Below are 13246 nucleotides of genomic sequence, written 5' to 3'. Positions count from 1 at the left end.
CCTGATCTCTCCGGCAAAAATAGAGATACGACGTCGGCACCAGCGATAAACGGCAGCGCTGGCTGAGCCCCAGCCACCCGAGCTCCGTCGAAACCCAAGTTACAGGAGTTGCGAGGCCAAGCCTCCACTCACCAGACGGAGGCATCTGCGCCTCGCCAGAGCTGCTCGTCTGGCGTGGCCCTGCCTGCTCCCTGCTCAGCGCCGAGGGGAAGGAGGCGAGATCCTCCCGCCGCCCCCGCGGAGCGATGCTCCGGGCTCCCGAGCAGACACAGGGGGAAGCTCAGCGGCTGCTTCTTGCTAAAACCCAGAGAGGAGCCAAGGGAGCAAAAAAAAAAAACACCCCAGAAGAGAAGGCAGGAGCCGCGGGCCGGGGGCGAGCAGAGGCTGGCAGCCTTTGCCCAGGAGGGAGGGCGATGTCCTGCCCACCCGGTGCCGACGGCTCTGCGTGTGCAGGAGCAGGATTCCCGCAGCTCCGAGGAGCTCTCACTCCATGAGTCTCAGGGGTGGAAAAACACCCGCTTTTGGCAAAGGCCTGCCTTGCTCGTAAACATTTAGCTGGTGGATTTTTTGCTGCTTTCTGACAGGATAACACATTTCTCAGCGATGTCACTTCTGCCCACAGGATGGCAAGGTCTCAAGCTGACATTTGCTAAACATCTTCACCACCTGCTCTCCAGAAACGTTCTTCTCTCCTAGACAGAGGAGACGTTTTTCTTGACAGCTCCTGCCACCGGGGAGCCAGCACGTCCTCTGCCACTGAGCCGCGGCGTTTGTGCTTCGTGCTCTGACTGCTGCTTGGCACCCCAGCAATGGGCGCTGGATTCACCGGGGCGCTGACCCATGGCCAAGGCTCACAGAGGGCTGGCCAGGCCACAGCAGCAGCACGGCATTTGAAAAGTCCAATTCCCAAACAAATCTGCCTGTATCGATCCGAAGTCAGAAACCGATTGCAGCAAAGCTCAGCCAAGGCGATGGCTTTGCTAATAGTCACCGCCGGCATACCGGGAACGGATATGAGACACGCAAAAAAGCTCGATGACTCTACCCACGGCCCAAAAAGTGATTGCTCCCCACTTAAAGGTAGCTGCTAAATTTGCAGTGCAACACTCCCGCTCCTGCAGGAGCCTGCGTGGGCTGGAGGAAGCGCGGCGGAGTCACTAATGCAAACACAGCCGCCGCGCTGCCGGCGCTCGCTCCGCAGCCTCCCCGACGCACTCCCCCACGGCTCCTTCCCGAAGGTGCCGCAGACCCGCTGCCGTGCCGACCTCCAGAGCTTGTGGATGGTGGCCACACGAGCCCGTGGGCCGGAGGCCGGGGCTGAGCAGCGCAGAGCCCCAACAAGCTGCGAAAGGCCCCGCGGGAGCCGCTGCCTGCAACGCAGAGAGCAGGGGTGTTCGCCATGCAGCGGAAATCACCACCCAAACTTAACAAAATCCAGCAGGTCTCAATCACAGCTCCATCACAGAAGGTGTGGTGGGTTTTGCCCGACCTTAAAATTAAACTTTTAAAAAAAAAATCCTGCTGTTGTACCAGATAGCAGAGGCTGACCAACACACAGTGTCCGTGTGCATTCCCAGTGCTGCAGGAGGGCAGCAAGCCCCAGCCCGGGGCGAGGAACTTGTCACTGTCCTCTGCAAACCAGGACCAGGAAGAAGACCAAGCAGCACTCAAGGAAAGGGGGATACAACCTGCAGATCGTCATTTAACTCCCAGAGTTTAAGGATCTGCAGACAGGAGGATGACAGCACCTTCCCCAGGACCCCCGCACGTCCCCAGGCAGGATCAGGCCAGGAGGAGGGGGATCCCAGCCTCCAGCCTTGGCTAAGCTGCTGTTGCATTCGAGACACGGACATAACCCCCCCCTGCACCCCACAGACAGCATATCCAGCATCTCACATGCAAACACACCACACCTGTCAGCTTTATGCAAAGCTACGGTCAAAAGCTAGAAGATGGGTAACAGCAAGGAGTCGTGGAGAGAATAATAAAATCACAATTTTGCCCTGGACTTGGGGAGTTTTGCTGGATACAAGTCATGTCTGTGTTGGCCTCAAGAGGGCTCTACCGCAGTATTATGAAAGAGCAGCAGCAGCAATCAGCTGTGACAAAGAAACTGTTGACAACAGTAGACGTGAAACCTGGCTCAGTCAACCGGCCGTGGCGGTGCACAGAGCGAGGGTCAGACACCGGGCAGCCCCGCGCGGGTCAGGGGAGTGATGCCATGCAGGTGAGAAAGCAGCTCGTGTCCGAGATGGACACCCTCGAGCAACAGGAGGAGGTTTGCATTGGCCACAGCAAACACTTGCGCCCTTCTCCATCAGTTCTCCATCAGTTCCTTGCAACACCTGACACCCCGTCGGGGGACACAAACCCCTCCCCGGGCGGTGGAAGGCTGCTCTGCCCCCTGAGGGACGAGGCGAGGGCTCAGCGCTGCTCCTCATCCGCAGCTGGGAGCGGATCCAGAGCCGGGAGCTGGGGGAGCTTCAGTTCCAGCCTGCCGGAGCGTGCCGAGGTGCACAGCGGCACAGAGGCGCAACGGCACAGCGGGACAGTGACACAACAGCACAACGGCATGCCAACGAGGCAGCCAGCACCTCTCCGTGCCCAACTTTGCACACTGAGCAAAAGCGGGTTATCACTGAACCAACCCATTCCGGCACAAGACCAACCCTGACGCTGGTTTTTAGCTCGCATCAAGCAAGACTGATACATAGAATTTTAATTTTTATACATACCTTAATACATCGCAACAGTAACCCTACAAAGCGAAGAGGTGAATGAACCTCTGGGCTTCACTGAGGTGACACCTCGCTATGCGTGTGTTTCCCCCCCCCCCACTACAGTCTTTCACCCTAGAAGCAAATCACTCAACTCACCCACTTAATTCATTGCCATTTCACTATTTACATTACCCAGTTGACCCATGAGCTACCCACCCCCTGGCTAATGGGCTCGCTCAGCGTATGCTGTTGGCCTCAGCCTTCAGCACAATTCCTCCTTCCTGCCTGCCTGCCTTCCTTCCTTCCCTCCGGCTGCGCCCACGTCCTGGCCCGGCTCTGAACCCTCCAAGGCTGCGGCCGTGGCTACTTGTACATCGTGCTGCGCGTGTACGCACACCCACACAACTGCTGCAAAAAAAGCAGGCAGGAAAAAAACAATGATGGCATCGGATGGGAGAGAGCGTGAGCAAGCTGCACCCTCTCCATGGCACAGGGATCCTATGCAATGGGGGAAATACCAGAGAAAAGCACAGGGGAAAACGCGCCTGCCCACAGGTACCCTCGCACGCAGCAGATACCATCTGACTGCAGAAACTTTCACTCCCGAAATAGAGGGCTGGCAGCCAGCACGTTGGGATTGACCACAAAGTGATTGCTTTGGAGACGTCACGATCCCAACGTGTTTCTCCCGTCTGTAGGCTTCGTTTTATAGCTTCCGCTCACAAAACACTGTTCGGCTGTCAGCAAGCAGCACGGCCCCAGACCGTCTCTTGAAGAAAGACGATCAGAAGAGAACGGGGTGATCTATCTTTAGGAAGAAGACATAAGCAAGAGCACACGACTGTGGCCCCGGTGCAAGCCCTAAGAGGCAAAACCAAGCCAAAGCTCTTGGAGTTCTTCCAGAAAGCTGTGGATGGCCCTTGGAGAGCACGCCTGCCCCCCTGCAACAAAGGTCTGATGTCGTTTTAGAACAGAAAATAACTCTTTAAAATGCCTGCAAGTGAATGTAACTGTTGCAAAGCGTTGCTTCACCCACTACTACAGGCTTCCTGCTTGAACTGACAAGTTCCGAGTTTGAGAAATTTGGGAAACATGCCTTTTTTTACTTAAATCTGCCGGTAACGTGCTAATGCCCACAACCTATCTGTCCCACCAAGACTTAAGCCCTGCATTTCAACTCTATCACCACAAACTCCTTCATTATCAATTATTTATTGTCTAGAATAACTGAAGGGGGAAGCCTACCCAGGGGACCTACAATCCTGGAAACCTCCTCCCAGCCCTCTGACTCCGCAGAGGAGATGGTGAGACACCCAGAACAAGGTTGCTGGGACAGGACGTGAGAGCAGAGACTGCTGTTCCCCACAGACCTCCACCCCCAGGGACCTGCGTTCTCCAGCAGGTTGGACTTTGATCGTCTCCCTGCAGTAAAACAGCCAGCCGTGAATGTGCTAAAATTGCAACTGAATGCTCCACAAAGGAAGGAAATAAGGTCATGATGGCAGATGAAATCCAACAATATAATTTTATACAAAGTGGGGCGCAGCAACGTAATCTAAACTCTGAACTCTCTGAAAGATAAGAAAGAATGGAAGACAATTTTTTTTTCTTTTTTCTTTTTTTTTTTAGGCAAAGTAGCAAATTAATAGGCTCATAATAGAAGAAATCTCCAGATTCGGGGACTCGGAGGCTGGTGCTGCTCAGCCTTGCGCTGCCAACCCTTGGGGCGCAGACTGCGGCCAGCACAGTTCTGTAAGGAGCTGCCAAGAGATTTGTCCGGGGCCCCTATGACCCGTTCACTGAGCTGGCAGTCAGAAGGAGGAATACGAGGTATTTTCTTTGCAAATTAATACCTACATCTCTGCTACAGATCCAAGCAAGTGCCAGCGGACCAGAGGCAAATGCAGCACGGCAAGGAAATCTGCACTAGCTGCGGGGTTTCAGCAGGCAATGCGTTCACGTCGCTCTTGATAAGCAAAGCTGAAAATAGTAGACAATAAAGAATTAATCCTCTCTGTTGATGGAACTTCTCTGAAACAGTGAATTCTTGATTCAAATTTCAGGCCTTTTCCTCTCTAAGCCCCTCTGCTGCATTATCTAACACAAAATGAAGTCTGAGATGCTATGCCTTACAGGAGAACGTACGCGGAGGATTTACTAACCAATTTATTTAGGCTCTGCTCGTGGTCTGTTTTACCGTGACCACAGAGGGCTCTATGAGAGAGCAGCTGACGCCCAAGCAGAGCACTGGGACTGGCACCGGGACAGGGCTGGCTGCAGAAGGCAGCGACGGCGCGGCAGGAGCCGAGCCCCCGTCTCCCCCGAGGCGGCGAGCGGGGGAAGCCGGAGCCCCCCACACGCCGTCAGTCAGTCACCAAACAGGTTGTGCAGGGGAAAAGGAATGAGCACCACCTTCAGAACAGCAATAAATTATTTCCCCTGGGAACAAAGATGCAACTGTGACGAGATAAAGCGGTGGGAAAACATAGCGGAAAAGTTTAATGCATTCTCTGCAATTACAGCTACAGCTGCCAAGTTGTTTCTCATACTGTCACTACAGCAGCGGTGACAGCTTCGCTCTCAGCCTGACCTTCCGTCCTCATCCAAGCCAACGGCAACACTGCAGACACAGGGTTTTGCTGCGATGACAAATATCATCATTTCTTCACCAGATCTGTGGACACAGACTCACATTCATGATACCTCCCTGGTGCAAAAGGGACCACGTCTCTGGTAGATCTGTGCCAAGATCTTACGTGCAACCAAGCTACTTCCGCTGGCTCACGTGTGATTTCTGTTCTCTGCTCTTTACTGGCAAGTTCAGGCAGCCGTCCATCCGACACAGGAGCTCCAAGAAGCCCCAGGCAGAAAGGTGCACCAGGCCCATGCACAGCTGGAGCAACTGGCCATGTCCCCACTGGGCTTCAGTCTCATCCAAGGACACGTGGAAGGAGATTTGCCCTAGTTAACCATGGTAGGACCCAAGACTCCAACATTTTTCATGCCACTCTGCACTCTTTTTCTTCAGTTTCACTGCAGGAAACTTTTCAGTTAGGACTTTCTGCGTGTCCTGTACAACTGGCCGAGGGGAGTAAAAAATCTTCATTTTGCCAACGTGTTTAATTTTCCCTCAGTAAGGCGAATGTCAGCCACCCAGGGGCTCTCCTGACAGCGTACCCACCTCAGAAAGCTCCTGATACCACGCGCTCACCGCTGGACTGCGAGGGCTGTCGCTCCTCCCCATGGCCCTGCCCTTCCCCTTTGCTCTTGCACCAACATGAGACAAAAAACCAGCTGGCACAAGTCCCTGCTGGGACTGCCCCCACCACTCTCAGCAGGGACATGGCCCTCTGCCGCCCTTGCTCATGCTTTCCCCTTCCCTTGGACACGTACTCTCAGGTAACTTGAAACACTGCGTTTTCCCTTTCATGCCCATCCTCCCAATAAATTGAATAGAAACCAAAGTGAAAGTAAACAAACCGAGAAAATACACCAGGGAGGGAAGGAAACTTGAGCCCATAGTGTTAAATTGCGCTAAATAACTGAAAATCAATGTTGCTCTTCCTTTTTCATCAGGACACAACTGTCCGTACTGCAGCACTCCAGGGACACCTCCGCTCATTCCACCAGACTGCTACGTGCACTTACTTTTATTACCAGCAAGGGTCCGTTACTGACAGTAAAAGCAATATCCCTGAAAAGAGTAATAACATCTTTAAAAAAAAAATAGACATAATTATAAAAGAAGTGCATATCTTCTCTTACTCTATTACTTTCATAACTTTCCTAATATTCCTGCTGATGTCCAGGGGTTGCTGCCTTAAGATGAATACTCAAAGGCACACCAATAGCTACAAGGAAATATCCATTTAAAAAATGCTGAACGGCGCATCAGTTAAGACACCGCGTTAGTAATCACCACTGCAGCCTTTCAGAACAACTGAAAAAGCAATCCGCAATTAGGAATGCTGTCTATCATTAAAAGAAAAAAAATCTACAAACACAAGAAGACCCAAATCCTTTTTATAAAGCTGTCCCAAGCTTCCAACACGCTCTTCAACCCGGTGTATGCCACCTATAGCCAGGCTGAGGAAACCAGTGGCAATATATGTTGATTTTGCCTCTGTTAGGGAGAGGACCCGCTACAGCCACCCTCACGGGAGAGGACCTGGCCACCCAGGACTGCAGGCTTCTTGGTTACTCTTCCATGTACGCTGGTGAATGGGACTGGCGACTGATTTAAGTGCACCAGCACCATGCCCCAGGTGCTTTTTCTCTACATCGCCATAAGCTCTGCTAGTCTAGACCTAAAGCACCGTGCTTCAGAGCCTGGTGGCACCACACCTGGTGGCCTGGGATGCCCCTGCCCACTCATTCAGAGAGCAGGAACAAGCCCCGTTGGAGAAGACCCATGTGCCTAGCCTCCCTCCACCAAGAAAGAGCTGGCAGCTTCTCCAACACCTTAGATGGTACCTGGGGACTGAATTCGGTCTTGTCCACAGCCTCGGCTGACACAGCAGAGCTGGAGGCATCTGCTTTGGAAAAAGCTACACCAGTACGTGTCACCCACCCAACTCGCTGTGCTGCCCGGTTCAGGAGCAGGAGCCCACTGGGAGCAGCGATCGCGCCAGCCGGGAGCAGGGTTACTGCCGCAGGCTGGCTGGGTGTTCAGGGGTGGACACTTGCTTGGGTACGGTCAGACAGAAACTTTCTGACAAAGTGTTGACTCGGGAAAATGGCTTAATCCAATTAATAAATGTTTTGATTTTGCTTTGCCAGGTGGCAAAAGCAGAGAAAAAGCAATTCAATTCAAGTGGTCACACAGGCACTCCTACGTTTCTGTTTCGGATCCCACCATCTTCCCCAGTGTTATTTATTGCGTGATTTGGAGCTGGGCTCAGGCATCACAACTGAGACTGAGTCACCCCTTATGAGATTCTCTGGTGGGAGACCAGGTCTTAACACACTTCTTGAGGAATGGGTATCAGAGAATAAATACCTTCATCCTGCTTTTACAAGGGATCAAGCTGCTGGGAGATGAAGAGCCTTTGCCAGAGGGATTTTGTGGCACACAGGCGTCAGAGCTGGATCTCCTAAACCCAGGTACAAACCTTCACAAGCGCAGATGGTACAGCCTGAACAGACATTGCGGTCCAGAACCTAAAATATTGGCCATTACCTCTCCATCACAGAAACAGATGTCTCTAACTTCTGGCTACAAACTGGAATTTTCAAATTAGCATCTGCATTTCCAAATAAAATGAGAGAAATTGCCCATCAAATCAAATGACAATGAAGTGGGGATTCAGCCACAGACATATTCAAGGAACCTGACAGAGGGACAGAAAATTGCTTGGCTCCATTAATGTAATGATGCATTTGATGAGGAAGCCACTCGGGGCCTGTTAGCATGAAAACTGCAAGAACAAGATCCTACCAGCCTGATATTTCAGCACTCCAGTTTGCTTGTGCCGAGTATAATCCAACCTATGATTTAGAGCCACCACCTAGTGATACCTCAAACCAGGACACAAATTTAAGAGACAAAGACCAGACATCAGTTAAGAGATAAAGAAGTTTTCAAAATCTATCTAACCTGGAAGTATAAATTTAGCAGAATGTGCCCCAGTTGTTAAAAGCCTCTCTTTTCTTGATTATGCAACATCTGAAAAAATCTTTGATTTGAAACAGGAGATGTTAAAATTTTAATAGAGACGTTGCTGAATTCTTCTGCACAAGCAGCTTTTCCAAACATCCTCATCCATCAAAATGATTCTTTGCTGATAATTAGCCTCAGAAAAATGCACTTAATCAAAGTGACATCCATTACTTCTTGCTACTGTAAATAGGACTGTGACTTCTGACAACGATTTTCTGGAAAGTATTCAGACTATTTAAATTAGGCAAAAATAAGCTCCTAATGGCACTTCTCCGAGATACAGTTTAATTTTATTTATGGGCTTTTTTTATACATGCCCCATCCCAGTTGTCAGCATTGCCCAAGAAAAGAGAATGCAGGAGATCAAAAACTGCCACAGTCAGGACAGCAAAGATCACAGGGATGCCACAGCTTGTGGTATAAAACAATATTTATCAATTCAGCAGATGTGCTTTCTCAGCTGCCTTTAATAAGCAAATACCCACATCAGTTTAAAATAGAAGCCTTCCTTACAGAGCCCAAACTTGCAGCAGCGATGGGATGCTGCATTCAGCTCCTTCTCCCTTCCAGCAGCAGCTTTGCTCCTACACACCCGGGTACTGTTGCACAGAGGATTCCCATAACCAGAGGAGTCACGAGCCAAGCGGGTGAAAGGGCAGCCAGGCACAAGCAGTGTTCGTGCCCTCAGTTCTTCACCTTCTTTTTGTTATAAAAACATCTTAAACTCTGCCTTTACTGTTATATTACAGTGGCTCTGAATATTTTCACGACAACAAAACATCAGGGAGATAAGAAATGCAATACTGCCATAAGAGAGCAGAACAAATGTCTTTTTCTCCTTGTATTGATATCATCAGAACCTTCCAAAAAGAGGGAAAGAAACTTCTGAACCAGACAGGACTTATGCCAGACAGCTGAGGCAACTGCAAGGTTCGCAAAGAGAACCTTCTCTCCCCAGAGGAGAGATTACCTCCCAGTCCCTCTCAGTCAGATTTGTGCCCTGAGCCAGCAGTTTGTATCCTCTGGAAATTTAGAGATGAATGACAGTTAATCCTGCTTCTATAACCTACAGACCTGCCTTGCAAAAATGTCAAGCACAGTATTTAAGTACAGTTGCACTGCATTGAAATATAGCTAAGCCCAAAGCCTTCCAGTTGCCTTGTGGTGGCGAGTTCCAAAGATGAATAAGATCTTGGAAAGAGCACTTCCATTTGACAACTCTAGATTTGCTTGTCATTAGGCTTTTCTCTCTCTGTTGCACAAATCCATTTACCTCCCCCATTCCTCCTCTAGTCGGTCTTTTCCTATTTGCTTCCTGGATGATTTATTGCCATCCTCCACACAACATTCCAAGTATTATTTTAATTCTCACGTCAATCAGTCTACCTGCCAAAGAGTAAGCCCTACTTAGTTAGACTGGCTGTCTTCACCTTCCGCATTCTTAAAAGAAAAGGAAATTAAGAGCAGCCTATTTTACCTTTTGCACCTCATCTTCACTGATTAGTTCTTTCAGTTCTGTGGGTTATCAGCACATGCTCTCGCCTCCTGCTACACCACAGCTCTCTAATTATCTACTTGTTCCAGCAAGCTCTTGACGACTCAAGCTCCAGCATTACCTCATTCTCTTACCTCAGTCCAGCATTGGTGTCTCCTCAGCATCCTCTGTGGTGAGGATGGATTAATACATCTCTAACAGAAGCAGTTCTAATTGCCCAGAAGCAGCAAAACCTGGATCCCCTTACAGCCTGCCATCCTTTTAGTCTTCTGCTATCCCTAGAAACCTCCATACTTTCATCAGCACACTATCATTCACGGGGAGTTTTTCAAAAGCCGGTATTTGAGACGCTAATGTTTTCAGCATTTCTTTTATAAATAAATGAGATATTTAGTTATATGGGTGTTTTCCTTCAGCACTAAGTCTTTAAGTCCAGCGAGGTCTATTTTACCATTCACGGTTCCCCATACTGTTTACGTGGGGGAATTTTCCTCAGCACATTCCTGTCAGTGCTGTAACAAAGCACTTCAAAGCACATCTCTGAGCTGCTTAGTATTTATAAGCACAGCAAAGCCAAAAAGGCTTTCTGCTTTTCTTTTGCTAGCCTAAATCAGCTCCTTACTCAGTTGGTTTGGAATAGACTAATCTGCTACTCATAATTACTCCACTGATCTTGCTTCATCTATAAGGTCACAGTATCGTTAACAACTTGGACTGAAACTGAGGCCTAACAGCAACATTTTCAAAAGCCTATGGCAGCGGCTCACCTCAACTCCCAGTGAAGCCAAGAGGACTAAATGTGAACAGCAAATGTCTGCTCATAGATTTAGATTCCTAAACACACTGTGAAGCTCTCAATATTTTTTAGATGAAGGGGAAAGTCAAACAACTAAGGATAGCAGCACATAAAGCCAGTGAAACAAAGATATCTTGAGAAACAAGGCTAATGAATGTAACAAAATAATCCAGAGTACCTCCACACTAAAATTAAAGAGAGATTCTGAATCAGAAACACTCAAATCAAGGTGAAAATGAAGGTTAAGGGGTATACCAATGAAATGCAGAAAAAACACAATCTGCAACCGCCATCTCCTGTATTTCAGATCCGCTCAAATACTTAAATATGAAAACTAGTAAAACTCTAAACTTTAAACTTATCCAAGTGAGTCATATCATAAACATTCTGAAATCCAGACATTTTCTGCAGCAGGAATTTCCTATCAACCCCTCATCTTATGCCATAAAACTATATTAATGTTTAAGTGCCTGTTAAGGAAATCTGGGCTTTAAAATCTTGAGGAACACAGACTCATTTTCAAGACAGATCAATTCTTATGCAGCTATAAAAGTTAGGAATGCTTATTTAGAACATTTGTATATTCCCACATTCTCAAATTCACCTTTTTTTTTTGCTCAGCACTTGTACACAAAAAAAAAATGAAATTACCTTTTAACACAGATGCACAAAAGCCTTGATGCAGGTGTACACAGCAGCTAGCCAAAGGCTAACTCACCAGCAATTTAAGGTTTTTTTTCAACCAGAATTACATCTCTCTCTGTTTACATCATGCAGTTAATTGGTGGGAAAAGATGACAATATTACTGACTCCCCATTAGCACTGTAGCTCCTTGACTTTTATGATAGGAACAGAGTTGAAGGGAGGGCTGTTCTTCCTCTTCATTTAACTGCTCTGCTCATGTAATTCACTTGCCACTCATGGCATTCTTCTTTTTGCTTTAGCTCACTCAACCTGGTAATAAATCCCTGTCAGCCAGACAGGAAGAGCAGACTTGGCGCTCAACCCATAGAGGCCATTTCTCGAGACAGACGAAGAAAGGGAGAGTTGTGCCACATCCACAGCAGCTCTTTAGACTTACTCTGTTCCCATCAGCATCCCCCGCTGCAGAGACAGCCTCTGAGCACAGCCTGGATGAGCCTTACCTCCTAAATAAATGTATGCACTCAGCCCAAACTCTGCATATGTCTTAACAGGGAGTTTCACCAGCCCCTCACCTCAACAACTGTATCCCATGCATCTTCCAAACAGCGGTCCCTTTTCCTCCTTGCCAACCCCGATGGGACTCCCAGACACAGCAAGCTGCCCAGCATACCCACAGATCTCAATGTCTGCTGGCCCTGTATACCCACAACTCCCAACACCCAGAAGCTCCAGAATGTCCACGAGCCCTGGAATACCCACAGGTCCCCGGTGCCTGCTCTCTGAGGCATACCCACACACAGTCCCATGGCCTCCATCCCCAGCACACCCACGCTCTGGCATGACCACTGGTTCCTGAAAACACGTCCCAATGCCCGCGGGCTCCCACATACTCCCGCATCCCGCTGCCCGCCAGCCGTAGGGTGCCCGTGCCTACCCCCGCCCGCGGCGACGGGAACGGGCCGTCAGCACCGCGGAGAGCTCCGCGCCCCGCGTCGTTCAGCACCGCGGAGAGCTCCGCACCGGGCGGGCTTCAGCCGCCGAGAGTTCCGTGTGCCCCCCGGCCCCGCTGCGTGGGTGTCCCACCCGGAGCGGGGGGCCCGTGGGTGTCCCACCCGGAGGGGGGGTCCGCGTGTGTCCCAGGTATGCGTCCCCAAGCCCGGCCAGTGTGTGTTCCCAGTGTGCGTCCCCCTCCCTTCCCTCCTGCCGGAGTGTTTGTGTCCCCGTGCCCCCCGACTCCACTCCCCCCCCGCTCCCGGTACGCCCCGAACCTGTCGTCGCTCTGGAAGGACTGGTCCCCCAGCAGCAGATCGCGGAAGCGGTACCGGGGCGGCAGGGGCAGCACCTCGGACTCCAGCTCCGTCATCTTCAGGGCGGCGATGTCCAGAATGACCCCGCTCTTGCGGCTCCCGCCGCCGTCCCCGCCGCCGCAGCCGCTGGGCGACGAGAGCCTGCGGGAGAGAAGGGGGCAGCGGCAATGTCGGGGGGGGAGGGGGGGGCACCCTGCCTTGCCTTGCCTTGCCCTGCCCGCCCCCGCCGCCCGCCCCGGCACCTCCCCCGGGGCCGGCCCCGCGCAACCCGCACCCTGGCACGCACCGCCCGGCGCTGCCCCGAACCGCCGCCCCCCGCCCCGGGAGAGGCTGGCGTCCACGATTACATTGCGGGGCAGGCGGCGGTGCCCCCCCTGCAGAGCGCTCCCCCCGGGGGCATGGGTGGCCAGGGGCTCTGCCGGCCTCAGGCGAGGGGCCGGTGGGGTGAGCAGGGTGCGCAGCGCCGTCCCCCCCAGCGCCCCGCAGCCCGCTGCGCAGGGCAGCGCTGTGCACAGGACATTTGCTCCTCAGCAGGCAAACAACAGAGAGCAAGAGGAGCCAATGGAAAAGCTCAATCGCCAGGAGGAAATAAAACCGCTCACAAGATAGATCTACAGCTGACA

The 13246-nt window shown here is 51.0% G+C and overlaps 1 protein-coding gene across 5 annotated transcripts in view; it reads right to left on the bottom strand.

Annotated features, from left to right (window-relative positions):
- The window catches only part of KCNT1 (potassium sodium-activated channel subfamily T member 1), a 90326-nt gene that overhangs the window by 61580 nt on the left and 15500 nt on the right, over nucleotides 1-13246 (bottom strand). For 2 of the 5 annotated variants that reach the window (XM_063352841.1, XM_063352842.1), the window contains exon 2: nucleotides 12585-12764. The exons of 1 other annotated variant lie outside the window; for it this stretch is intronic. In XM_063352841.1, the coding sequence (XP_063208911.1) occupies nucleotides 12585-12764 (180 nt within the window). Of the gene's footprint in view, nucleotides 1-12584; nucleotides 12765-12909; nucleotides 13186-13246 lie in introns of those variants that run through there. 2 more of the 5 variants (XM_063352843.1, XM_063352848.1) reach the window with 2 other exon arrangements.

The sequence above is a fragment of the Chroicocephalus ridibundus genome, chromosome 15 (genome assembly GCF_963924245.1).
Source record: "Chroicocephalus ridibundus chromosome 15, bChrRid1.1, whole genome shotgun sequence".
Classification (NCBI taxonomy): Eukaryota; Metazoa; Chordata; class Aves; order Charadriiformes; family Laridae; genus Chroicocephalus; species Chroicocephalus ridibundus.
This window is presented reverse-complemented; position numbering and strand designations above follow the sequence as displayed.